Raw genomic sequence first — 26,408 nt, 5'->3', positions numbered from 1 at the left:
GTTCCAGCCTAAGTGTCAGTCTTTGGTTTACATGCTGTCTCTAAGATGGTACCAGTTCTGAATCAGCCACTGAAGAGCTGAAAATCTTTAAAATTTTACCTAACCTCTTAGGGTCTGATTCCCTATGTGTCAGATGGGTATAGTATTCCCTATTGCATAGTTCCTTTTTGTTGTTGTTGTTTTTTATGATTACAGTCACTGTCTCATCAAAAACACCTACTGTAGCACCTGGCTTACAGTGATATTCAAGGATATGCCTCTGTAGCCTTTAGTTCAAGAGTATTTCCATAAATAATGTTGCCTGTTATCAGTTGTTTTCTTATACTGAGAACAGTCTTTCCGTCTGCTTTGCTTCTGCTCTGAAAAAAAGGACGTTCTTGACAAGAATTCTGGGAAGATGAAAGTCAATGAGAGAAGACTAGGTAAAGTCATTCCTGTTCTGCAAACAAAAACAAGGTAAATAACCGTAGAATTAAATACTCTGATTTCTGTTGGTACACTTCAGTTCCTTTCCTCCTTCACAGTTTCCCCTTAGTGTAGGAAAAAACTTGCCCTAAGAGTAAGAAAATTTGAAGCCCTGGATTATTTTGAACACTAAAAAAGACATTTTAGTGAAAGCACTATCTAAATGTAAGATTTTTTATATTTGAGTAAAGCTGGTCACCAGTATAATAGAGGGTTAGACTATAATAAGAGAAACGTTTAAATATAACTGTGTAGAGAGGAAGGTATCAATAGGAAGCTCTAGAAATCAATCGTTACACCCAAACAACTACTGAACTTGTAAAACTGTCTGAATCAACTACTTTGAAAGTGGAATCTAATGGAACACTGTACAGCATCCAAGGAAAAACTGGAGGAAGAAGCTGGAAAATTGGAGTAAATATCGATGAATTTCCCCCTCTGTGCAGTGGCTACTGCTCCTGCATTCCTCAGCTGCATGGCAGGCACCAATAGGGACTGTATCCTGGGCTCCTGATGTAACTTACTGGTATCAGGGTAGGCTCTAAGGACCTAGTCCTCTAAAATGCAAGAATCTGTGCTCTGATTGTTGACTACTGCTTTTGATCAGCTACTTCATTCAAGTTACTAAGAGCTAGCACTGAGGACAGCCATTGTTCCAAGCCTCTACAGACAAAAGTAGCAGGAATCTTAAAAAGGCAGTACCTATTTTTTCTCTCTCTTTTTTCTTGCCATTCCCTGATTGGGAACAAAAATAGTTTGCAAAAGTCAAAAATTGATGTCTCCGGCCCTCAAAAACAACTACACACACACAAAAACTAGCAATCTCAGAGAAGTGGAAAAACTAGATTTCCAGGGTTGTAAAACATTATACTCAGAATGTCCAATTCTCAAAGTTACAAAACACGTGAAGAAACAAGAACATACAGCCCATTCACAGGAAAGAAAGAATTTGCCAGAAACCATCCTGAGGAAACTCATACATTAGAACTATTAGTCAAATACTTCAATATGTGTGTTAAATATTAACTGTGTTAAATATGTTCTGTGAGCTGAAGGAATAAGAGAACTTTATGTAAACATAAAGTGTACAAAGAACTGTAGGAGGGGTGCTGGTAGTTCAGTGGTAGAATTCTCACCTGCCATACACCGATTCCCAGCCCATGCACCACCCCCTCCCCCCCCAAAAAAAAGAAGTATAGGAAATTAGGAAAATGTTGTCTGTACAAAATAAAGAGATGGAAATTATAAAAAGGAACCTCAACAAATTTTGGAGCTGCAAAGTACGGTGATTGAAATGAAAAACTAATTAGATGGATTCATTGGCAGATTTGAATAGGCAGAAGAATGATCAGTGAACTTGAAGACAAGAGACTTGAATTATCCAGTGTGGGGAGTAGAAAAAAATAATGAAGAAAAATGAACAGAGCTTGAGAGACCTGTGAGATACCATCAGGCATACCAACATATGCTTCATTGGATTCCCAGAAGGACAAGAGAGAAAGGGGCAGAAAAAGTATTTGAAGAAATAATGGCAGAAAAACTTTCCAAATCTGATGAAAGGCATGAATGTACACATCCAGGAAGCTCAATGAACTTGAAGCAGAATAGACTCCAAGAGATCTACACCAAGGCACATTATAGCAAATTTGTCAAAATCCAAAGACAGAAAATTTTGAAAGTAGCAAGAGAGAAGTGACTTGTCATGTACAAGGGGTCCCCAATAATATTTACAGTAGATTTCTCATCAAAAACCATGGAGAGGGTAGGCCATGGTGGCTCAACAGGCACAGTTCTCACCTGCCATGCCAGAGACCTGGGTTCGTTTCCGGTGCCTGCCCATGCAAAAAAAGGAAAAAAAAACCATGGAGGCCAGAAGACAGTGGAATGACATATTTACATCCTTAAAGAAAAAAATCTATCAACCAGGAATTCTATATCCAGCAAAATTATCATTCAAAAATGAAGGAGAGGGTGGTGCAGTGATGGATGGCTCAGTGGCAGAATTCTCACCTCCCATGCCAGAGACCCGGGTTTGATTCCCAGAGCCTACCCATGGCAAAAAAAAAAAAAACCAAACCAGAGAAATTAAGACATTTATGAACCAACAAAACCTGAAAGAGTTCAGTACCAGATGACCTGCTGTACAAGAAATGCTGTATAAGGGAGCCCTTTAGGCTGAAATAAAAGGATGCTAGACAGTAACTCAAAACCATAAGAAGAAATAAAGAATATCGATAAAGAATTATATAAGTTAATATAAAATCTTGTACTCTTGGTTTGTAACTACTCCCCCTTCCCATTATAACTTAATAGGCAAATGTGTAAAATTTTAAGTCTGCATTAATGACCATATAGTGTTTCAATATGTAGTCTGAGACAATAACCATATAAAGGGGGAGGATGGAGAAATATAAGACAGGCTTCAGGGAGAGTTTGTATGCTACTGAAACTAGGTTGGGACTAATGTCTATGTTATTAGTTTAAGATGTTAATTATTACTACAAAGGTAGCCAGTAAGAAAATAACAACAACAACAACAACAACAAAAAAAATAGAGAAAATGAAAGAAGGGAAATAAAATGATATGTGGTGATTTGGAGCTGTATGTACCCCAGAAAAAACATGTTCTTAAATTTAATCCATTACTGTGGGTGTGAACCTATTGTAAGTAGGTCCTTTTGATGAGGTTACTTCATATATATATATATATATATATGCACACACACAGAGAAAGCCACAGAGGTAACAGCCAGATGCTGGACATCCACAGAACTCAGAAGAGAAGGGAGAGACCAGGAGATGCTGCCATGTGCCTGACAAGCTAAGGACCAAGAATCACTGGCAGCCAACCTCAGAATTGCACAGTCTTCAGGGAGAAAGCAGTGCCTTAATAACAACTTGCTTTGGGTTTTCTCTTCACCTCAAGATTTTGAGCTAATAAATTCCCATTGTTTAAGCTGACCTATCACATGGTAGTTACCTGCACAGCCAAGGAAACAAACAATACCCTACATAAAACCAAGTAACCAAATTTAAAAAAAGCAATGGAGTAATTACAGTGGAGTTTTACATTTGCTCACCAAAAGCATGAGCAACAAAAGAAAAAGGATAAAATGGACTTCATCAAAATTGAAAACTTCTGTGCATCAGAGATTATCAAGAAAGTGAGAAGGCTGCCTACAGAATGGTAGAAAATATTTGAAAAACATATCTGATAAGGGTTTCCAATCTAGAATATATAAGGAATTCTACAACAAAAAGACAAACAACTCTGTTTAAAGAATGGGCCAAGGATTTGAAAAGACGTTTCTCTAAAGAAGATAATTTAAATGCCCAGTAAGTATATGAAAAGATGCCCAACATCATTCACTGTGGCAATCTAGGGGGCAGGAACACCTCCCTTATGAGAAAGGATGAAGCTTTAAGCACATAGCAGCCTGCATGACCAGAGCACAAGCCAGAAGCAGAACAGCCTTCCTGGAGAAGGAAAGAATGATCAAGCCATTTACCTTAGTTACACATTAAACAGACCTTCTGAAATGTCTTTGATGCTGTTGTAAGCACTATTATCTTAGAATTATACAATGAAGATCCTTTTGGGCACATGTTGATTCTAATCTCAGCCCCTTTTATCATGAGACCCCACTGTACCCATGTTCTCATTCTCATGTCTCTGGCCACCCTAATGGGCCCTATTAATTCTTGCTTGATTGCAGAGCTCTACTTTCACTTTCCAGACTGTCTCCACTGGAGACCCTCTCCTTTTCATAAGTCTTCAATAAACTCATATCTGGCCGAGTGCCTAATATGTTCTTTGGTCTGGGAGCTGCTCAGTCCCATACCCTGAAAGAGCTTGGTCTGGACCATGACATTCATCATCTAGGAACTGTAAATTAAAACTACAATGATATACTACTTCACAACCACTAGGATGCCTATTATTTAAAAATCTGAAAATGAGTGTTAGGAAAGATGTAGAGAAATAGGAACCCTCATTCATTGTTAAAGGAATGTAAAATAGTATGGCCACTTTGGAAAATGATTTAGTGATTCCTCAGAAAGTTAAACTTAGAATTACCATATTACCCAGCAGTTTAGCTTCTTAAATTTTCAGTCCCCAAAAGAATTGAAAGCAGGGACTTGGACAGATATGCATATACCAATGTTCATTGTAGCATTTTTCACAATAGCCAGAAGGTGGAAGCAACCCAAGTATACATCAACAGATGAATAAGCAAAATGTGGTGAAAGCAACCAAAGTGTTTGTCAACAAATGAATGGATAAACAAAATATGGTGGAAGTAGCCCGGATGTTCATCAAGAGATGAATGGATAAACAAAACGTGGTATATCCATACAGTGGAATATTATTTGGCCATAAAAAGAAGTGAAGTATTGTTATATACTACAACACTGATGAACCTTGAGCATATCATTGAGTACACTATAAATATTGTTTGCTTTCTCATATATAAAACACTTAGAATAAGCAAATTCATAGAGACAGCAGAGTAGTGGGTACCAAGGTTAGATGGAGGGGAGAAATGAGTCATAACTAAATGAGTATGAGCTTTGATTTGGGATGATGAAAATAGTTTGGAAATAGCGCTGAAAATTAAAAGTATTGTCAATGTGCTTAACGTCAAATAATCCAGTTAAAATTATTTTTATGTTCGGTATACTTTGCCACTATTAAAGAAATTAGTATAAAAAAGAGAACTATATTATACATACATACATACATGTAGAAACTCATTTAGTCTTCTCTCCTAACTTGTATCACCTGTCCTAGGGGAAAAATTCTAGTAGGGGTTGCAGATTTGGGTACTCTTTTCAATCTGTTCTCCTTATGCCAGGAGATGGCAGTGTCTTAACGTGGGTCTTTTCTACAGAGTGCATTAGAAAAGCTGTTTCTTAGGTTGTTAGATTGATTTCCTTATAGTTATTTTTAAATTCTGATTATACCAATATTTTGTTTATTCTGCTTTTAAAAATGTAAAACATTATAGATAGTTAAGGCTAAATTGCCCTTTGACTACCACCCCTAATCTCAGCTTCTTGTATTTTTAAAAATTTTTACCTAATTGAGGGAATCTTTGTGAGTTGCTTACAATGGAAATTGTATCAAAAAACATAAGTCAAGCTACTTGAAACATAAAGTTTACTATTTCAATATTTTCACCCACTGACTCCTCATCACAGTGCAATCAGTATGGGCAAGGACCAAGGTCACCATTGCCCTAATTACCAGATCCAGCTGGTCTTTTTCAGTCTATCTTATCCAGCTTGTTTGTGGCTCTATGACAGTGCCTGTTTCTGCCTAATTGTGAATTACTCAACAAATGCTTTCTTTTTCTAAGGACTGGGTAGACAATCTTCCATCTTCCTAGGCCTTGTTAGCATGAGGTGTATCTATTTCTTCTCTCCATACCCAACTTGAGCTTCATACTTCTTGTCACTGGGTCTTTTTAAAGAGACTTTTGACTGGAAAGTTATTTAATCTAACCAATAGCAGTGTGTAACTTTTCTCTGTAAAGTACTGTACCCATGGTTCTAATTTGACTTTTTTTTTTTCCTCCTCCTGATTTGCTTTGTTCAAGGACTAATGTTCCAACGTTTTCACAGTCAGATCTAGAAGAGCAGAAGCAAATTTATCTCAGGAGAGTCATTGCTCATATAAAAGACCCGGTGGACTCTAATCAAGGTAATGTGGTAACTAAAGAATGACATGTGAAAGATGTGATGGGACTTTTCTTTCCACTGTAAAGTACCTAAAGCTGGGAAGTTGTTTTGAATTTTCTTAAATTGATGGGAAAGATAGCTTCCTTACTCAAAATTATCACTTCAAGGAACTAACAAGATTGTCCCTAAAATGGTTTGTTTAACCTGTTTTAGAGAGGGGTCCGAGAACACTCATACCAATACATGAAAAGTACCTCCCTTGTAGTTGTAGAAATGACCTGTACTTTTGCTAGAGATTTTTTTGTCTGAAAAGTAAAAGTGAATGACCAGGCACACTTAGTAATTATTGGTTTTATACTTGAAGTTATTTATTTTCCCTGATGTCTTCAGCATTTAAAGGTAAAAGCAAGTGTTTCAAACACTACCCTGCATTTTGGCATCTGAATAAAAGCTCTTGAAAGTCTTTGATTACCTTCCAGATGCTTCAAGCTAGTTCTCCCTAGTTCATGAGAAGCTATTGCAAGCCAAAGTGGCTAGATTCATTTTTCAGTCCTCAAGAGGCAGTAGTCCATTTATCATTCATTCTCAGCTATTGGCTCATGGAAAAACTTCTAAAGGAAAACTTTTGGGCAAAACTGAAGGTCCAGAGGTTAGAGAGGTGCTGTTAAAATAATTCCTTCTCATAAAGATCACTCCATATTTTGTCATTTAGCTTCTCTCCTTATTCATTCAACAAATCTTTCTTCAGTGGTGCTAGGTGAAAATATTAGAGATAGAAATGTAAGAGGAGTTATGATAAGAATCTCAGCCCTTTGGGAGTTAATAGTCCAGAAGAGGAAGAGGAAGGAGCTTTTCTGCTTATATTTAAGGAGAGTGGAAATGGGGGAGGAGGGTGCCCTAGAGAGGCTCCAGAGAGAAGCTAATTAGTTAAATTACTTTGAAACCAATTGTAAATCATTAGGGAGCGTTTTAGGAGAATTTTTTACCAAGGATCAGAGGAAACGCCTCATCTCCTTTTTTTTTTTGACAAGTTCTGAATTACTTGAGTTTTTTTGTTTGTTTTATAAGTCTTTGAGTGAAAGGTTTAAAACTCTGAGATAGCAGTCAGATTTTTTTTTATCCTAGTTCCTTTTAATTTTTACTCAATTCATTAAACAGTCAAATATTTATACTGATTTCGCATTCTGCTGCTTGTGAGATTTTTTTTGCATGACCTATCTTGAAGGTCTGGTGGAACTAGAGATAATCCACCCCACCTAACGTGCTCATTGGGGAGACAGATAAAAAGAAGTTTGTCTATTTTCAAGCCCTGTAGAAGAGAGCTTTTCTCTCCATGAGGTGACCTACCTTCTCCCTTTATATCCCAGACATTTGGCAATGATGATATCCAATTATATTTTCCTTTCTCATTTGGGGCACTTAGAAAAGGAAACTTTCACAAGATTTCATAGTTGAGTTCCTGCTCATTATAGCATCTTCTCTAATCTTTCCCATTCAGCAGTTATTCCCTCTCCAATTACCACAGCTGCCTATTTCCTACAATAACTAGAATAATTAGTATAGCAGAAAGGCAGCATATTGTAGTGGTTGAGAGAGTGAAGTCTAGACTAAGTGTTAACTTCTGGGACCAGATCCTGGCACACTGCTTTTTTTTTTCCCCACATAGGCAGGCACCGGGAATCAAACCCGGATCCTCTGGCATGGCAGGCGAGCATTCTTGCCTGCTGAGCCACCGTGGCCCGCCCCACACTGCTTATTAAAGGCTGTGTGACCTTGAGCCAGTAAAACCATGCCTTGGTTTTCTCATTTGTTAAATGAGGAAAATAATGAGGCCTAGCTTATGTGAAAATTATGTATATAATAAAAGTATAATGTGTAGAACAATACCTGGCCATAACTAACATTTATTGAATACTTACTATTATTGGCAAGAAACTGAAGTTTCTATAAGTAAAATAGTATGCTGTCTTGTGTTTATAAATTTGCAGAAAAAACAACCCTGGAGAATTAGATGAAACAACTCTGACAAAATGTTGATAAGTGAAACTGAATGATGGGTACATGGGAGTTCATTATACTATTCTCCATTATTTTATATGTTTGAAAATTTTCACAGTAAGGTTGATTTTTTAAAAATTGAATCTTTTAGGGTTATCCTTTTTTGATATCTGATGATTTTCAGCATCACCAATTCTAAAAATTCCATGACCTCTGGTGCTTCCTTCTGCCTTCTAGGAACTTGGTGTGATACTGAGTTCTTGTGATACTGAGTCACTTCCTACTACCCAGTATATATACATCCAAAATCTTAAGATTTTATATACCAAATGCAGAGGGGAGGGTGGCATATTCTTCATCTCTCCTCCGTTTATACATGAATTACAGAGTATTCAGTGGCTCTAATCCTCCTCCTTTTTGAGATGTTTAGTGCTGTTTCACCTTTATAAAGTGTAACTCTTCATGTTATTATTTAACACAAAAAAATTAGTAGGGGACAGATTCAGATGTGGTTCATGGCAATTCAGTTTGAATCCTCTCCATTTACTGGCTTAATGGCCTTCAACTTTATTCATAATGTGTATATTATTGATAGAGAATGTAACTATAAATCATGCTTCAGCTCCATATTCTAATATAGGTATAATCTTTTTCATTTAGTTTAGTGCCACATGGGTCTTTAACAGCATTTAACCACTTCCTGGCATCCCAGCTAATAGAAAAAACTTTATGAAATTATAAATTCTTAGAATAGAAAAAGACCATTAAGACCTTCTCTTTTGATTTCCTAACATATAAATCTAGTCTGTATATCTTTTCCAAGTGACCGTTCAGCTTTGCTAAGAGTTCCAATAATGCAAAACTTGTTACCTGAAAAGGCAGGCCACTCATTGCTTAGAAAATATTATTAGAAAGTTATTCCTTACACTGAATTATACTTGTCTTCCTTGTAATTTCAATAGTAGTCTCTAGTTTTGCCCTCTGGTGTCACAAAAAAAAATGGCTTTGCTTACTCTTCCATTTTTTTATTCTTACAGATAATAGAAATAATGATCCTCTCACCTGCAAAGAGAAAATTTTAAATCCCCTGTAAATCCATCTCACCCCCTAAAAATAACAAAACTAACATTTGGATAATAATTTTTCCTATAAGATAGAATATATACAGAGAAATTATATATTTGTAGTGTGCTCTTCTTTGTACTTAATGTATTATAAGGACCTTTTCATATTAAATATTTCAATTTTTTTAATGATTGCAAAGTATCCTATTACATAATTTATTAATCCATTTTGGATATTTAGGGTGTATCCATTTTCATCAGTACTGCTGCAGTGAACATTCTGGTCAATAAATGTTTATGTACAACTCTTATTTCTATAGGATGAATGCCTAGAAGTGGAATTGCTGGGTAAAGTATATAAACATTTTAAAAACTTTTGTTACATGTTGCCAGATTGTCCTGCCCAAAAATTGTATTAATTTTCATTGTCAGAATTTGGTAGGTAAATTTTAATATGCCGTGTGTTAATAATTACTGAGGTTAAATGTTTTCATATGTTTAACAACAGTTTATATTTAATCATAATTTCTTAAAAGCATCTAATATCTAGTCCATATTCTGGTTTTCCAAGTTGTTCCAAAAATGTCTTTTTATAACTTTATTCAAACAAGATCTAATCAAGGTTCACGTTTGGTTATTGTCTCCTTAGTTGCTTTTAATCTAGGTCACTTGTTTTGTAGAATGTTCCACATTCTGAATTTGTCTGATTGTTTCCTTGTGGTGTCATTTAACTTGTTCCTTCATCCCCTGTATTTCCTGTCACTGGAAGTTGGGTCTGAAGGCAGGATGATATTCAGAGTAAACATTTTTGGCAGGAATAATTCATAAATGCTATCGTGTATTTATCTTGTATCAAAGTAGGAGGCATATCTGATACCTAATGACAGGTTGTCCCATGATTAGTGATGCCAATTTTTATTCCTTTGTTAGGTGTGAGTGGTCGATATCACCATTGTAGGTTGTATTTCCTTTTGTAATTAATAAATCATCTGTAAGGTGATGATTTGGTACCAAGAGAATATCCTGTTTCTCAAAACTATTTATCTAATGGTTTGAGCATTCATTGATGATCCTTACCTGAACAGCTACTACACTGGGTGGTATAAAATGTTCATTTTCTAAATATATCATTTGTTCTACAATGCATAGCTAGCATTCTTCTATAAAGTTAAAAATTTTTTTAGTATCATTATGAATTCATGCATTTTTTTAAGAATTAATGTGTTATAACCAATTATAGTCATTATTCTTTTTGATGCTCAAATTGTCCCAATCTTGACCAATGGGAACTTCTTTAAACTGGCTCCTTATGTCCTTTTGACATGAACCCATTAATTTTTACCACTTCTTGCTTTCTGGTATAGCAAGATATCCCAAGCTCATCTTGTCTGCTTGCTCCCCAGGCACCAAATCAGCCATTTCTCAAGGAGACTGGTCCCACTTAGTGGGAGATATTATGAAAAAAAAAAGCCAACAAGATTAGGGCGCTAGATGTGCCCATTATCATTGTACATCATTACTTCTAACCCCCTTTAATAGCGTGAGGAAATTGTGTGTTGATTTCTTTGAATTTATATTTTTATCTCTTTTCTCTTATAAAAATTAATAAGTTTATTGGCATTCTTTTATGGTATACATAAAATACTTTTAAAATTCCAATTCCAATTTTACTAATGACGATAAACCTAATAAACTTTTAATAAGAATGCAAACCATAGTATTGTGTTGAAGAGTTACTTGAAACAATCATTCATTTTCTCTGTGTTGGTTTGTTATCAGTTTGGTATATAATTAGTTTCATTTGTTTCTGTTTGCATTCAATTTTAGGTGTTGTGATTTAAAAAAAATACTTTTGAATTGAAAAAAATTGAGGTATAAATTATCTGGAGTAAAATATACACATCTTAAGAATATAGTTTGTAAGCTTTGGCAAGTAAATACACTGACTAACCAACACCCAAGTCAACATAAAGAATATTTCTGTCACCAGACAGTAATCCCCCATGCCTCTTTCCTGTCATTCCCCCTCTCTGCCCAGAGGCAATCATTGTTCTGATTTTTATCACTATAGATTAGTTTTGCCTATTCTTGAATGTCATGTTTAGTTAGTTTGCTAGCTGCTGGAATGCAATATACCAGAAACAGAATGGCTTTTAAAAAGGGGAATTTAATAAGTTGCTAGTTTACAGTTCTAAGGCCGAGAAAATGTCCCAATTAAAACAAGTCTATAGAAATATCCAATCTAAGGCATCCAGGGAAAGATACCTTGGTTCAAGAATGCCGATGAAGTTCACGGTTTCTCTCTCAAGTGGAACGGCACATGGCGAACACAGTCATAGTTCCTCTCTCATCTGGAAGGGCACATGGCGAACACAGCATCATCTGCTAGCTTCTTCTGGCTTCCTGTTTCATGAAGCTCCTCAGGAGGTATTTTCCTTCTTCATCTTCAAAGGTTGCTGGCTCGTGGCCTCTGCTTCTCATGGCTGTGTCGTTCTGCTCTGCCCTCTCTGAATCTCCCAAAATGTTTCCTCTTATATAGGACTTCAGAAACTAATCAAGACCCACCCAAATGGGTGGAGGCATGTCATCACCTAATGCAGCTTAACAACCACTCTTGATTAAATCACATCTCCAGGAGATGATCTGATTACAGTTTCAAACATACAGTATTAAATAGGGATTTATTCTACCTTTATGAAATGGGATTTAGATTAAAACATGGCTTTTCTAGGGGACATACATCCTTTCAAACCAGCACATCATGTAAATGGAACTTTGGCTATTATAAATAAATCTTCTATGAATATTTACATACAGATCTTTATATTGATATATATTTCATTTCTTTTGAGTAAATACCTAGGAATAGAGTAACTGCATCATATGGCAGGTGTATGTATAACTTTGAAACTGCCAAGCAGTTTTCCTGAGTGGCTGTACCATTTTACATTCCTACCAGCAGTGTAGAATCATTCAAGTTGCACCCATCCTTACCAACACTTGTATAGTTAGTCTTTTTAATTTTAGATAATTCTAATAGGTGTGGATTTAATTTGCATTTCCCTAATAAATAGAAATGTTGAACATCTTTTCGTGTGCTTATTTACAATTTGTACATCTTCTTGGGTGAAATATCTTTTGCCTATTTTTAAAAATTGGGTTTTTTTCTTATTATTGGGTTTTGAGAGTTTTTATGTATTCTGATTGCAAGTCCTTTGTCAGATAAGTAATTTACAAATATTCTCTCCTAACGTGTGACTTGTTTTTTCATTCTATTAAAAGTGTCTTTTGAAGAACAGAAGTTCTTAATTTGATGAAGTAAAAAATAATCAATTATTTTTTATTTTTCCTTTTTTTTATTATTTTTTTAAACGTAACACAAACATGAACATTTTTAGCATATGAACATTCTATTCTTGGTATATAATCAGTCACTCACAATATCATCACATAATTGTATATTCATCACCATGATCATTTCTTAGAACATTTGCATCATTCTAGAAAAAAAATAAAAAGAAAAAAGTTTTTATACATGCCATACACCTTACCCCTCCCTCTCACTAATTGCTAGTATTTCCATCTACCCCAAATATAAAAAATAATCAATTTTTAATTTTATAGATTGTGCTTTGGTATGGAATTTAAGAAATATTTGCCTAAACTAAGGTCACAAAAATTTTCACCTATATTTTCTTCCAAAAGGTTCATAGCTTTAGATGTTATGTTTAGCTCTATGATCAATTTTGAATTAATTTTGTATGTGTGAAGTATGGATCAAAGTTCACTTTTTTTGCACAGGATATTCAGTCATTTCTTTACCATTTGTTGAAAAGCCTATCCATTTTCTGTTGAACTACCTTTGTACCTTTGTCTGTCTTGACATCATTCCCACACTGTCTTGATTTTTTTCACTTTATAAGATTCTTACAGTCTGTGAATCTTCCAACTTTCTTTTTGTTTTTCAAAGTTATTTTGGCTATTCGAGGTTCTTTGCATTTTCATATGAATTTTAGAATCATCTTATCCGTTTCTTTCTTCTTTTTTTTTTTTTTGTACATGGGCAGGCACCGGGAATCGAACCCAGGTCCTCTGGCATGGCAGGCGAGCATTCTTACCTGCTGAGCCACCGTGGCCCACCCTCTTATCTGTTTCTACAAGAAAGACCTTTGAGATTTTTATTGAGATTGCCTTGAATCTATAGATAAAACTGGGGAGAATTAACGTCTTAATCTTTTGATCCATGAATATGATAAGTATCTCAATTTATACAGTTCACTTTAACTTCTTTCAGTAGTAATTTTTTGTTGTTGTTGGACATAAATTGGATTTATTATTCCTTTCATAAAGAAAAAGAATATCATGGAAACTTGGGATGTTTCAGCAAGAGTTAGAAAGGCCTTAGTATCGGATTTGCAGTTGGGATAGTTGATTTGGGGGTGGGCTAAAAGAAGTGTTTGTTCAGGATTGTGTGTAGATAGAAAGCAGAGATGATTCTATGATTTGTATCTTAACAAAACATCTCTAGGTACATCAGACTAGGAGCAAGACTGTAGCTGAATTGGTAAAGAAGCATCAGTTATCAGGGGATTGAAAAACCTTCTCAACCGAAAGGGGGAAGAATGAAATGAGACAAAATAAAGTGTCAATGGCTAAGAGATTCCAGAGTCGAGAGGTTATCTTGGAGGTTATTCTTACGCATTAAATAGATACCACCTTGTTAGTCAAGATGTAGTGGAGAGGCTGGAGGGAACTGCCTGAAAATGTAGAGCTGTGTTCCAGTAGCCATGTTTCTTGAAGATGATTGTATAATGATATAGCTTTCACAATGTGACTGTGTGATTGTGAAAACCTTGTGTCTGATGCTCCTTTTCATCTACCTTGTCAACAGATGAGCAGAACATACAGAATAAAAATAAATAATAGGGGGAACAAATGTTAAAACAAATTTAGTTTGAAATGCTGGTGATCAGTGAGGTGCAGAGGTAAGGGGTATGGTATGTATACATTTTTTTTCTGTTTCCATTTTATTTTTCTGAATAGATGCAAATGTTTCAAGAAATGATCATGATGATGAATATGCAACTATGTGATGATATTGTGAATTACTGATTATATATGTAGAACGGAATGATCAAAAGTTAAGAATGTTTATGTTTGTTTGGTGTTTTTTGGTATTTAAAAAAATTAATTAAAAGCAGCATTTGCATTTAGAGGCTGAAAGAGGGGGATGGTTGCTATTTTGTGGATTGGACATGGTTCATCTGTTATCTGTGTTCAGACAGGATTACAGAGTGGAATTATTTTTGTCATGGTCATGTGGTGGTCCTGTTTGATGTTGATGTTCTCTTGAATTGTTTATTTTCACCAGGAGAACACCACAAGTTTGCTGTGGGTATAGGCCAGCTCCTGGATGACGAGAACTGCTCTTTTCCTTTCCATATACTGTATTGATATGTAGGGGCAGGAGATGGGCTGGAGAATTGCAGCCTGTTTGCTAGGTCTTCAGGTTGTCTTCTCTTGACTCAATCTGAGCACAGTGGGCTAACTCTCCTACAGAGAGTTAACTGTGCTCAAGGGTTTATAGTTTGCCAAACAATTTTGGCTCTTGTATTTTTGGGATATGCAGGCGTTTTTCTCCTCCAAGAGGCCACACCTTCTTTCTCTTTTACAGACTTTCTTCTCTAGCTCTTTAATTTGACTTTCTGTTTTTATACTAGATACTTTAGCATCATGCACTTATAGCAAGATCTCATTGGTTTTTCTTTCGAATTCCAGACATGATCTTAGTCAACCTCTCGTTGAATATTCATTAAATATTGAATGTCCTAAATATTCAGTCTCATTGAATACTGAATGTTCTAAAGCCTGAGAAATCTGCTGGCTGGGTGCTGTGGCCTTCCATCCATGATAGCACACTCCTCAGCATTCATTTCTTTTTGTATTTTATTGATCACAACAACATCTGCCTACATTGGGAAAAATGAGTGAAATCTCACTCAAAATGAGTAAGAAATTACTTGGTTAGAGGATATATGATTTTTTTAAAATTGGTCTTTTTTTTTATTAGAGAAGTTGTGGGTTTACAGAATAATCGTGCATAAAATAAAGTACAGGATTTTCATATGCCACCCTATTATTAAACACCTTGCATTGGTTTGGTACATTTGTTACAATTGATGAAAGCACATTTTTGTAATTGTATTATTAACTATAGTCCATAGTTTAACTTAAGGTTCACTGTGTTGTGCAATTCCATGATTTTTTTAAATTTTATTTTATTCTTGTACCATATATACAACCTAAAATTCCCCATTTAAGCACATTCAAATATATAATTCAGGGCTGTTAATTATGTTCACAATGTTGTGCTACCATTACCGCCATCTATACCAAAACTTTTCCATCATCCCAAATAGGAGCTCTGTACCTTTTAACCCTTAACTCCCTATTCCCTACCCTGACCCCATGCTCTGATAACCTATATTCTAGATTCTGACTCTGTGAGTTTGCTTATTATAACTAGTTAATATCAGTGAGATCATAACAGTATTTGTCCTTTTGTGTCTGGCTTATTTCACTCAAAATGATGTCTTCAAGGTTCATCCATATTGTTGTATATATCAGAACTTCATTCCTTTTTACAGCTGAATAATATTCCATTGTGTCTTTGTACCGTATTTTATTTATCCATTCATTGGTTGGTGGATACTTGGGATGCTTCCAACTTTTGGTTATTTTGGTTAGTGCTGCTATGAGCATATGTGTACATACATGTTTGAGTACCTGTTTTTTGGGATACATACCTAGGAGTGGGATATACTGAGCCATATATTAATTCTGTATTTAACTTTCTGAGGAACTGCTACACTGTCTTCCACAGCAGCTACACCATTTTACATTCCTACCAACAATGAATGAGTGTTCCTATTTCTCCACATCCTCACCAATACTTGCTTTCAAAGAGCAGAACTCTTAATGAAATCCAATTTACCAATTTTTCTTTCATATTTCTTGCTTTTAGGATCTCATTTAAAATCTTTGCCTAGTCCAAGGTCATGAATATTTTCTTCTAGAAATTTTATAGTTCTGTTTTTACCATCAAGTCTGCGATCCATTTAAAGTTAACTTTTGTGTATTGTAGTTAGGTAAAAGTGTAGGTTCTTTTTTTTTTTCTAAATGGATATCTAATTCTTCTAGCACTATTTGTTGAAAAGATTATCTCTTCTGTGGGTTTATTTTTTAATTCTCTATCCTGGTCCATTGATGTATGTCTTTTCTTATGCCAGTATCACGCTCTCTTGATACTATGGCTTTGTGGTAAGTCTTAAAATTGTTTTAGTTCTTTGGACTTTGGATTTCCTTTTTTTTTAAATTTATTATTATTATTTTTTTAGAATCAACTCCAGTTTGTCAGTTTGTTCAAAAACATCTGTGGGGTGTCTCTTGAGATTGCACTGCCTATTGATCAGCTTGGAGGGAATTGACATCATAACAATATTGAGCCTTCCAGTCCCTGAACATGAAATGTTTTTCCATTTATTTATGTCTTCCTTAATTTCTTTCAGCCACATTTTATAATTTTTATTGTGTAGGTCTACTGCATATTTTATTAAATTCATTCTTAAGTATTTAATACTTTTTTATGCTTATCATAAAAACTAAGTTTTAGAATTTCAGTTTCCAGTTGGTCATTGCTAGCATATAGAAATAAGTTGATTTTTGTACATTGACCTTATATCCTGTAACCATGCAAAATTCACCAATTAGTTTTGGTAACTTTTTCATAGTTTCCTTAGGATTTTTAATGTTACTTGATAATATCATATGCAAAAAAGACAGTTTATTTCTTCCTTTCCAATCCATAAGCCTTTTATTTCTTTTCCTTGCCTTATTGCACACTAGTACATTTAAGTATGATACTAGCTGAAAGTTTATCATGAATGCCTATTATCAGGTTGAGGAAGTTCCCCTCTTAATAGTTTGGTAAGAGTTTTTATTATGAATAGGTGATAAGTTTTGGAAAATGTATTTGCTACATTTACTTAGGAGGTCATATGGTATTTCTCCTTTATTTTGTTAATATGGCAAATTACATTTATTGATTTTTGAATGTTAAACCAACTTGCACTCCTGGGATATATCCTCTTGGTCTTGATGTGCTATCTATACCTATCTATCTGTCTATCTGTCTATCTGAGTTTCACTTGCTAATAATTTGTAAGGTATTTTATGTCTTGTCTTTGAGGAGTATTAGTCTATAATTTTCTGGTATTATCGTCCTCTATTTTAAATGTCATGGTAACCGATGGCTTCATAAAATGAGTTGGGGAGTGTTTTCTCCTTTTTTTCTTAGTTTGTGTAGAATTGGTATTATTTCCTCCTTAACTGTTAGATAGACTTCATCAATGAAGCTGTTTAGACTGGGAGTTTTCTTTTTGGAAAGGTTTTTAACAACGAATGTAATAAGATACAGATTTTTTCAGATTTTCTTTATTTTATTGAGTCTGTTTTGCTAATTTGCATCTTTCGAGGACTTTGTCCATTTCATCTAAGTTGATGAATTTATTGACATAATGTTATTCATAATGTTCCCTTATTTTTCGTCATTTACTGTAGGATCTGTTGTGATGTTTTTTGTTTCATTCATAATATTAATAATTTGTATCTTTTCCTTGAACCAGTCTAGCTAGAGATTTATCAGTTTTACTGACACCACCCCCCAAGTAAATGTTCAGTTTTATTTATTTTTCTATATTGTTTTTGGCTATTATGTTTTCTTTTTCATTGATTCCTTCACTTATCTTTAGTATTTCCTTTCTTCCACTTATTTTTTTAATGCAATTTATTGATATATTCACACAGCATAGAAACCTTCCCAAGTACACAGTAACTGGTTCACAGTATCATCACATGGTTGTGCATACAACACCATGATCAAATTTAGAACATTTTCATTATTCCAGAAAACCCTAATCCTCCCATACTCCTTATCCCTCCATATTATTGACTCATAATGTTGGTGTGGTACATTTGTTACTATTGATGAAGGAGTATTAAAATACTATTGTTAACTCATAACAATAATAAAATGCAATAGGTACATTTTTCTCCATATACTCTTCTATTATTTCCTCCTTATAATAGTGTCATATAATTGCTCTAGTTCATGAAAGAGCTTTTTTTATATTTGTACCTTTAATCATGGACATTGTCCACCATAAGATTTGCTGTGTTATACATTTACTTTAGGTTTTTTTGCTCTTGTTTTCTAGCTTTATAATGTGGATATTTAGGTAACTGATTTGAGATCTTTCTATTTTCTATAAGCATTTAAAGTTGGAGTTTTCCTCTTATGCAGATTCAGTTAGTGTTAATTGCCATGGTTTGCTAAGCCCCAATCAACATCACTCCTACTGACTCTTAAGAATACCTAGGGCTTGAACTGAGACTCCATAAAGATTTCATGTACTATGTTTGCCTTCCTGGAACATAAAATTCCCAGAGGGTTTCTAGACCAGATAACTCCTGAAACCCAGAGAGACCAGCCTTTCCAGGATTATCAGTTAATTACGACCCCCTATCCTTCAGTATGGACACCCTTGCTCAACATGAAAAAATCAGAACAGGCATTGCCCAAAGATCCCTATAGATTGGGAGAAGGATTAAAGGAGAAGGAAGAGATAAAATAGAGAAAATGGGATTTAACAGACAAGTAAGGCAGCGGAATCACTATATTAATATTCCTTCTAGCCTCTAGTGTTTTAGAGTAGCTAGGAGGAAAAAATCAGGCAATGGAATAGAGCCCGTGACAAACTCTGGGATCTGTTCTGTAAGTACTTGTTGAAGCGTGCTTTGAAAATTACTACTTCCTTTCTTTCTTTGCTTTGTATGTATATTATACAATTTTAAAAGTTTTAAAATTTTAAAGTTGTAGCTTTCCCTCTAAGCACTATTAAGCTGCATCCCACAAAATTTAAAATATTACATTTTTCATTTTCATTAATTTCAAAGTAATTTCTAATTTCCACTGTGATTTCTCCTTTGCCTATGGGTTATTTAGAAGTGTATTGCTTAATTTCCAAATATTTGGGAATTTTCCAGATATCTTCCTATTATTGATTTCCCATTCAATTCTGTTGTGGTTGGGAAATATGCTCTGTATAATTTTAGTCCTTTAAATATCTTGAGACTTACTTTGTGGCCTCATATATGGTCTATCTTAATGAATGCTCCATGTACACCTGAAAAGAATCATTAGGAAAAAGTGTTTAAACGTCAATAAGGTTTTTCTGGTTGATGGTAGTATTCAGTTCTTTTGTATCTGTCAAGATTTTCTTATTCAAAGGGGAGTGTTCATCCTTCCAACTGTAATTGTGGATCTATCTATTTCTTTTTTTGGTCAGTTTTTGCCTCATGTATTTGAAGTTCTGCTGTTGAATGCTACATATGAAGCTCTACTGCTGAATGCATACACAGTTAGGATTATTATATCCTCTTCTTAAATTGACTCCTTTATCATTATTAAATATCGGTTTTTATCCCTAGTAATGTTCCTTTTTTTGAAGTCTGTTTTGATATTAATGTAGCCATTCATGCTTTCTTTTAACTAAGGTTTATATGATATATATATAATATTTCTTTTGACTGATTATTTTATTATATACACTTTCTTTTTCTTTAACCTGTGTTCATGATTAAAGTGATTTCTTTTAGACGGTTATCTTGCTTTTTTACCTACTGTCACAATCTCAGTCATTTAATTGGAGTGTTAGTCCATTCACATTTAATGTAATTATCAATATGATTAGGTTTAAATCTACCAGCTTGGTATTTGTTTTCTATTTGTGTTTGTGTTCTTTGTTGCTTCTTTTATTTTTTTCTTAGCTTCTTTTGGATTGAGTTATTTTTTGTATGCCATTTTATCTCCTTAATAGGCTTATTATCTATACCACTTTATTTTGATTTTTTAGTGGTTGTTCTAGGGTAGCACTTCTCAAACTTTTTTTATCTCAGGACCCATTTACATTATTAAAAATTATCTGTACTCTTAAAAATTATTGAGGACCCCAAAGTGTTTTGTGTCAGTGACATCTATTGACATTCGACCATATTAAAAATTAGAACTGATAAGTTGTTACTTTTTTAAGATACATTTTTAGATAATAATAAGCCCATTACATTTTAATAACATTTTCATTGAAAATAGCTATTTTCAAAAAATATCTAGGGAGAAGAGTGGTTTTATTTTACATTTTTGCAAGTCTTTTTAATGTCTGGCTTAATGAAAGACTACTGATTTTTTGTATCTTACTATGCATTCCATATCATGTCATATAACTTGTGGGAAATTCTTTGTTCATGTGTGAGAATGCAATTGGAAACAAATTATATTTTAATAACATCTCAGTGTTGTTATAGAAATAATTTTGACTTTTGAACCCCCAAATGGGTCTCAGGGACCCCCAGGGATCCTTGGACCACAGTTTGAAAACTATTATTCTGTGGTTTACCATACACGTTTTTAACTTACCACAGCCTACCTTCAGGTGTTATTATACCACTGAACTTAACAGTGGAAGAGCTGACAACCATATACTGCCAATTCTCCCTTCTGTTTTTTTTCATTGTTGTTGTTTTTATGCATTTTACATACAAATCTATTACAAATCCTTCAATATGTTGTTATTTTTACTTTAAACAATTATCTCTTTTTCCTTTTTGCATGGACAGGCACCAGGAATTGAATCCAGGTCTTCAGCATGTCAGGCTGAACCACCGTGGCCTGCCCTAAACAGTTATCTTTAAAGACATTTTTAAATCAGAAAAATGGTCTTTTATATTTACTCAAATATTTACCATTTACAGTATTCTTTATTCCTTTTTATAGTTCTAAGTTTCCATCAAGTATTATTTTCCTTATGAAATTCCTTCAGTATTTCTTGTAGTACAGATTTGCTGGTGATGAAGTTTCAGTTTTTATATTTTTTAGAAAAGTTTTATTTCCCCTTCATTTTTAAGATTTTATTTTGAAATGATTATAGACTCATAACCTCACAAAAAGTTTCAAAATTCATCTCAATTGTTTTCTTTCCTTTAGGGATCACAACTATAGGTCTGAAAAACATAGTCTGAAAGCAGTTGTTTTATATATTTTGCCCAGTTTCTAATTGTTTACAATGAGAGATTGAATCCCATTCATCATGGCTAGAAGTGGAAGTCTTTGACTTTTACTGAAGGTTGTAAGCAGCAATGACTATGTAAATTTTGATGCTGCATTTGGCATGTCTGTTGAGGATATTCATATAGCAATCAGTATCCCCTATGTAATACGCCACTTCACAAATGAGTTATTTAGTGATTCCTGTTTCCTTATTTTGCTTTTTTGTCTGGTTTAGAAGGAAAATCAGAATCAAGATTGGTACTACATTTAGAAGTGACAGATTTGCAATCTTGCTTTTTAATCTTTTTTTCCTTTATATTCCTATTTTATTAATCTATTTATAAAAGCAGTAGCCTATGCCTCCTGAAGCACAGTTTTTCTTTTCTTCCCTCTCCATTTCCTTCCCTGTGTTAAGTATTTTAGGTTACACAGAATAGAGACATTTTGATTGCCTTCAAGTAACTGGGTGTAAGAATTTATAGGAAAAGAGGAAGACTGTACTCTCAATAATATAGCCAGGCCTCATAGTAAAAAAAATAAGCTATAGAACCAGCCTTTGTGCCTCCTCGGAAATGACTGCCTTTGTTTCCTCTTCAGGTTGTCTCTGCTGATTTAGTGATTCTGATATCTCTGATCTTTTTTTTCTGACTAGTGTCTTTGCTGCTCTCTATGGATTACCTAAGTGACTGTTCCTCTTGGAGCTCTGTGTGCTGTTTTCTTTCTTTCCTCATTAAATCTCAAATTCAAATTCCAGAGAAGAAGTTCAGATTGATTCACTTAATGGTCTCTTGGTGCCAGGCCACCTCCTAGGTCATTAACTAGCCCAGAGAGTCTCTGTCCTTGGGTCATGTGCCACACTTGATTGAGTAAGGGTCATGTGGTACAAAGTATGATGATTTGTAAAATCAATTCAGAAGGGCCACTGGCATAACAGTATCATCCATTCTCTTCCACTCTAACATAACAATTGATTCACTGTCAACTTTATTAAAGAAAGTTACTAGGCTGGATTTTTCCCAAAACTTGTCAGCTACATATTTATAAATTAAGGTTTAGATAATTATTGGTCACATTTCTGAAATGTTGGGGTTTTTACCTCCTAATTTAATTCTTAGATGAATTTAATTCTTAGTCACAAAACAAAGGACAGTTTTCACCACCTTTTAGTCACAACTTAAAATAAATCCATGGTACTGATTGTTGGTTCAAGAGAGCCCATCTGTTACATAGACTCTGAAAAGAAGACAAAATTCAACTCTGTCTCTGTTCTCGTTAGCATCTAACTTTGGAGGAAGCAGAGGTTGAATCTGTGGGCTAAAAATAAGATTTTTTGATTATTAGGCCTACCTGAGTTTGAATAGTGGCTTTCCAGTTTACTAGATGGTAGATGAGAATCCTTTCTAAGTTTCCATTTTCTCACGAATAAAATGGAGATTCTGGTATTTGCTTCATATGATTGTTAGGATTAAATGACAGGATACATGTAAAGCTATTAGCAAAGTGTCTGGCATGTAGTAAGTGCCTGATAGATGTTAGTTCCCATTATTATTTCTTGATCATTAAGTCTTATTAATAGTAAGGGTTACCTTAGTAAGTTCTTAATTCTGATGAAAACTAGCTTTGTTGGTCCTTGAGTCAAGTAATTATTTAGCCCCTGTATGCTTACCCAGTGCTGTACCAGGTACCACAGGTATACGCGAGACATAGTATGATATAATTCTTGCTTTGTAATCTCAGTTATGAAACATCAGTCCCAGAAAAAATTTTAGAGAAACTGTACCCTATAATAATTATATGATTATAATATAATGTAATTTGTATTGTTGGAATTTCGACTCTGCCAGTATCTGTATGACCTTGAACAAATTACCTTTTTTTGTTGCCTCAGTTTCTTCCTCTGTAAAATGGGGAATTATAATAGTATGTACCGCAACTTCATAGGATTGTTATAAGGGACAAATGATTTAATTTATGTAAAGTACATTGGACAATACTGATAAATAGTACCTGCTTTTGCTGCTGGATTATGTCCTTGATCAGGCTGAATATTTGAAGCCTCCTTGGGCCTAATCTACCAGTTTTTTTTCTGTACTTGATTTAAAATGAACAGATTTTTTTGCTGGGCATTTATAATATATCTTTAATCTCCATTGCTGGGGCAGTTTCACAGAATCCAGGTAGTAAGAGATGAGTAAGCTGAAGGACATGGTCTATAGACAGTCTTGTGGTGGTTCCATTTTGAGATTTGACACCAGAATTTCCATATCTGGCCAGCTCTCCTTTTGTGAGACTTTGACAGGAAAAATGTACCTTGAAATATTTATAAAGCTGATTCCCCCTTCCCTATGACTGAAACATCCTTTATGAGGGGCTGGAGGGAACAGAGTGCTAGTGGTATGAAAGTAGTGTATAGGAAAAGGCAATTTGAACTGAGACTTTTAATCTTAGCCTAACAAATCCAGCAAGTAAGGAATTTTCTAATCAAAATTTACTTCCCTTCTTAAAGAGGAAGCTCATTTCTAATTTATACTTCCTTCTCAAGGAGTGAGCATAATATGTTTTCTTTGTACATTAGTGAGATTGAACATCTTTTCATTATGTTTATTGATCATTTGTATTTCTTTTGTGAATTGCCTATTCATGCCCTTGGCCTCCTTTTTTGTTTGTTTTTATGAGGGGATTTAATTTTGCATAATAAGGACAGTTAACCTTTGCCAACCATTATTTCACTTGTCCTTTTTCCTTGTTTGTGCTTTTTTTAACATACATAAATTTTTTATTTTTAATCTATTGAATATGAATTTTTCCTGAAAAGTATCATCTTATTATGGTTACAAGAAAATTTCTGCTGAGTTCTGTAAAACATGTCAAAGTTTATATGTGAAACAATCCATTTAATAAACATTCCTGACAAATAGAAGGTAGCTGATTGTCATAAGATTTGAAAAGTTTTTGCAAATTAACAGAGGCTCAAGTCTATAATGCCTTAACAGTAATAGCTACCACTTATTGCACACCTACTATGGGCCAGCCAATGTGCTAGGCTTTTTATGTATAATATTCTTAATACTTTCAGGTAAATATTATTGTCCACATTTCATAATTGAATGTAGTGAGACTCAATGATGTAAAATGACTCACCCAGAGTCATAGAGGTTAGAAATGCAAATTCTTAGGTACCACCCCAGACCTACAGAATCATTAACTTTGGGGTTAGGGCCCAGCGATCTGTTTTACAATAGCTCTAGCTAATTGTGATCCATGTTTAAAGTTTGAGAACCATTGATCTAAGGAATTTATTACTTAACTAGTGATTATTTCCACTTCCCTTGGTTTTCACCCCTTAAGTGGAAAATTAGCATTATTGCATAGTGAAGAGAGCATGGAGTCAAACAGGAGCTAGTTGAATCCTGATTTAACCTCTGCCTAAGGCAAATTCACCTTCCTGAGTCACAGTTACCCATCTCTAAAATGATGTTAATAGCTTATTTCTTTTTTTTTCCCTTTTTTTCTCTCTCCCTCTACCTTCCTTTCCCCCTCCTTTCTTTCTTCCTTCCATCCTTTCTTGCTGCCTCCCTTTCTTTTTCACTCTCTCTCTCCCCTTCCTTTTTTTTTTTCTTCCTTCCCGCCTCTCTTCCCCCTTTTTGTCCCTCCCTTCCTTCCTTCCTCTCTTTCTTCCTTTTCACCCTCCCTTCTTTCTCTCTTTCCTTCTTTCTTCTCTTGCTCTTTCTTTCTTTATTCCTTTTTTCTGCCTAGGCTCCCATATTTTGAGAATTTGCTACTAGTATTTTCTCTTGTTGGCAAGTAGGCCCCAACCTCCATCTGTTCTAAACTCTTATTATTCGGTGTATTATGCTGTCCATGTCTCTAGCTTTTTCTCTGCTGGGACATCCCCTCCTCCCATCTCTGTTTACTTCAGAAACTTCTCTATATTCTTCAGATCCCTGCTCACAGTTTACTTCCCCTGGAGGGGGCTTCCTCTAAACCCCTCCGCCTAGTTTCTCTGCTTGTATAATAGCCTTTATCCCTTCTATCACTATACTTTATCACACAGTTTTGGAATCACCTGTCTCCTGTAGGGTAGGTTCTCTGTTATATTCCCAGGGGCCAGTAAAGTCCCTCACATGTAGGAGCTGAATAAATGTTGAGTGAATGAGGAGTGGCTGCCATTATTACTTTGTCATCATCATTCTCAAATAAGCCCTCCTCTCTGGCATGTAGTTTTTGCACTGAGTGCTTGTGATAATCCTGAGTAGACAGTATTAAGTCTATTTTCCCATTCCCTGAAAGCACGTGCTTTGGCCTAAACTAACATGGAAGTTCACTGAGTTGCTTTCTAACTGCTCTCCTTCTGTATCACAGGTCCCTTGGGGGAGCTATGTGCCTTGATGGATCAAGTGCATCATATGCAGAACCAAAAATGGAAGCATCCTTCGGACCTCACCATGCGGTGAGTGAGTGATTAGAAAGAAGAGGAAAGGGGTAGGATTTGGCTACAGGAGGAATATGGTAGGAAGTTGGGGTTATAACTGTTGTTTAATTCCAGAGGTAGAGTATAATGGGATAAGAACTGGCACTAATATTCAGGAAACCTGGGTTTTGTTCCTAGCTTTGCAGTTTTTAACTACCTGTATTCTGATTTTGATCAGGCCCCTTTATTTCTCTGGTCTTCACATAAGTAAAATAAAGATATTAAACTAATCGATGTCAAAGATCCTTTCTGGTTCTGAAATCTGGATATTTGATGCAGTGTGGTTTACAGATTTATTCATTTTCTTTGATTCAGTTCTCAAAAACCTGGAGTCATCCTTGACTCAGCAAATCCTATAAGTTCTACATTTAATATATTCAGAACCTAACCATTTCTTATCATTTTCACCTGGATTATTGCAATAGTCTCCTAAGTAGTCTCCCTGCTTCTGCCCTTGCCAGGCTACAAATCTTAACTCAGCACTCAAAGACATTCTTTTAAATCATCAGTCAGATTTTATCACTCCTTTGCTCAAAATTTTCAAACAGCTTCCCATCTCACATCA

At 34.8% G+C, this 26,408-nt stretch overlaps 1 protein-coding gene across 8 annotated transcripts in view; it reads left to right on the top strand.

Moving 5' to 3' along the window:
• The window catches only part of S100PBP (S100P binding protein), a 45,605-nt gene that overhangs the window by 8,778 nt on the left and 10,419 nt on the right, over nucleotides 1-26,408 (top strand). For all 8 annotated transcript variants that reach the window (XM_077150442.1, XM_077150438.1, XM_077150439.1 and 5 more), the window contains 3 exons: nucleotides 371-456; nucleotides 6,066-6,169; nucleotides 25,735-25,822. In XM_077150442.1, coding sequence (XP_077006557.1) covers nucleotides 371-456; nucleotides 6,066-6,169; nucleotides 25,735-25,822 — 278 coding nt within the window. The remainder of the gene's footprint in view (nucleotides 1-370; nucleotides 457-6,065; nucleotides 6,170-25,734; nucleotides 25,823-26,408) is intronic.

The sequence above is a fragment of the Tamandua tetradactyla genome, chromosome 2, assembly GCF_023851605.1.
Source record: "Tamandua tetradactyla isolate mTamTet1 chromosome 2, mTamTet1.pri, whole genome shotgun sequence".
Classification (NCBI taxonomy): domain Eukaryota; kingdom Metazoa; phylum Chordata; class Mammalia; order Pilosa; family Myrmecophagidae; genus Tamandua; species Tamandua tetradactyla.
Note: the sequence above shows the minus strand (reverse complement) of the source record. Positions and strands in the feature narration are given on the sequence as shown.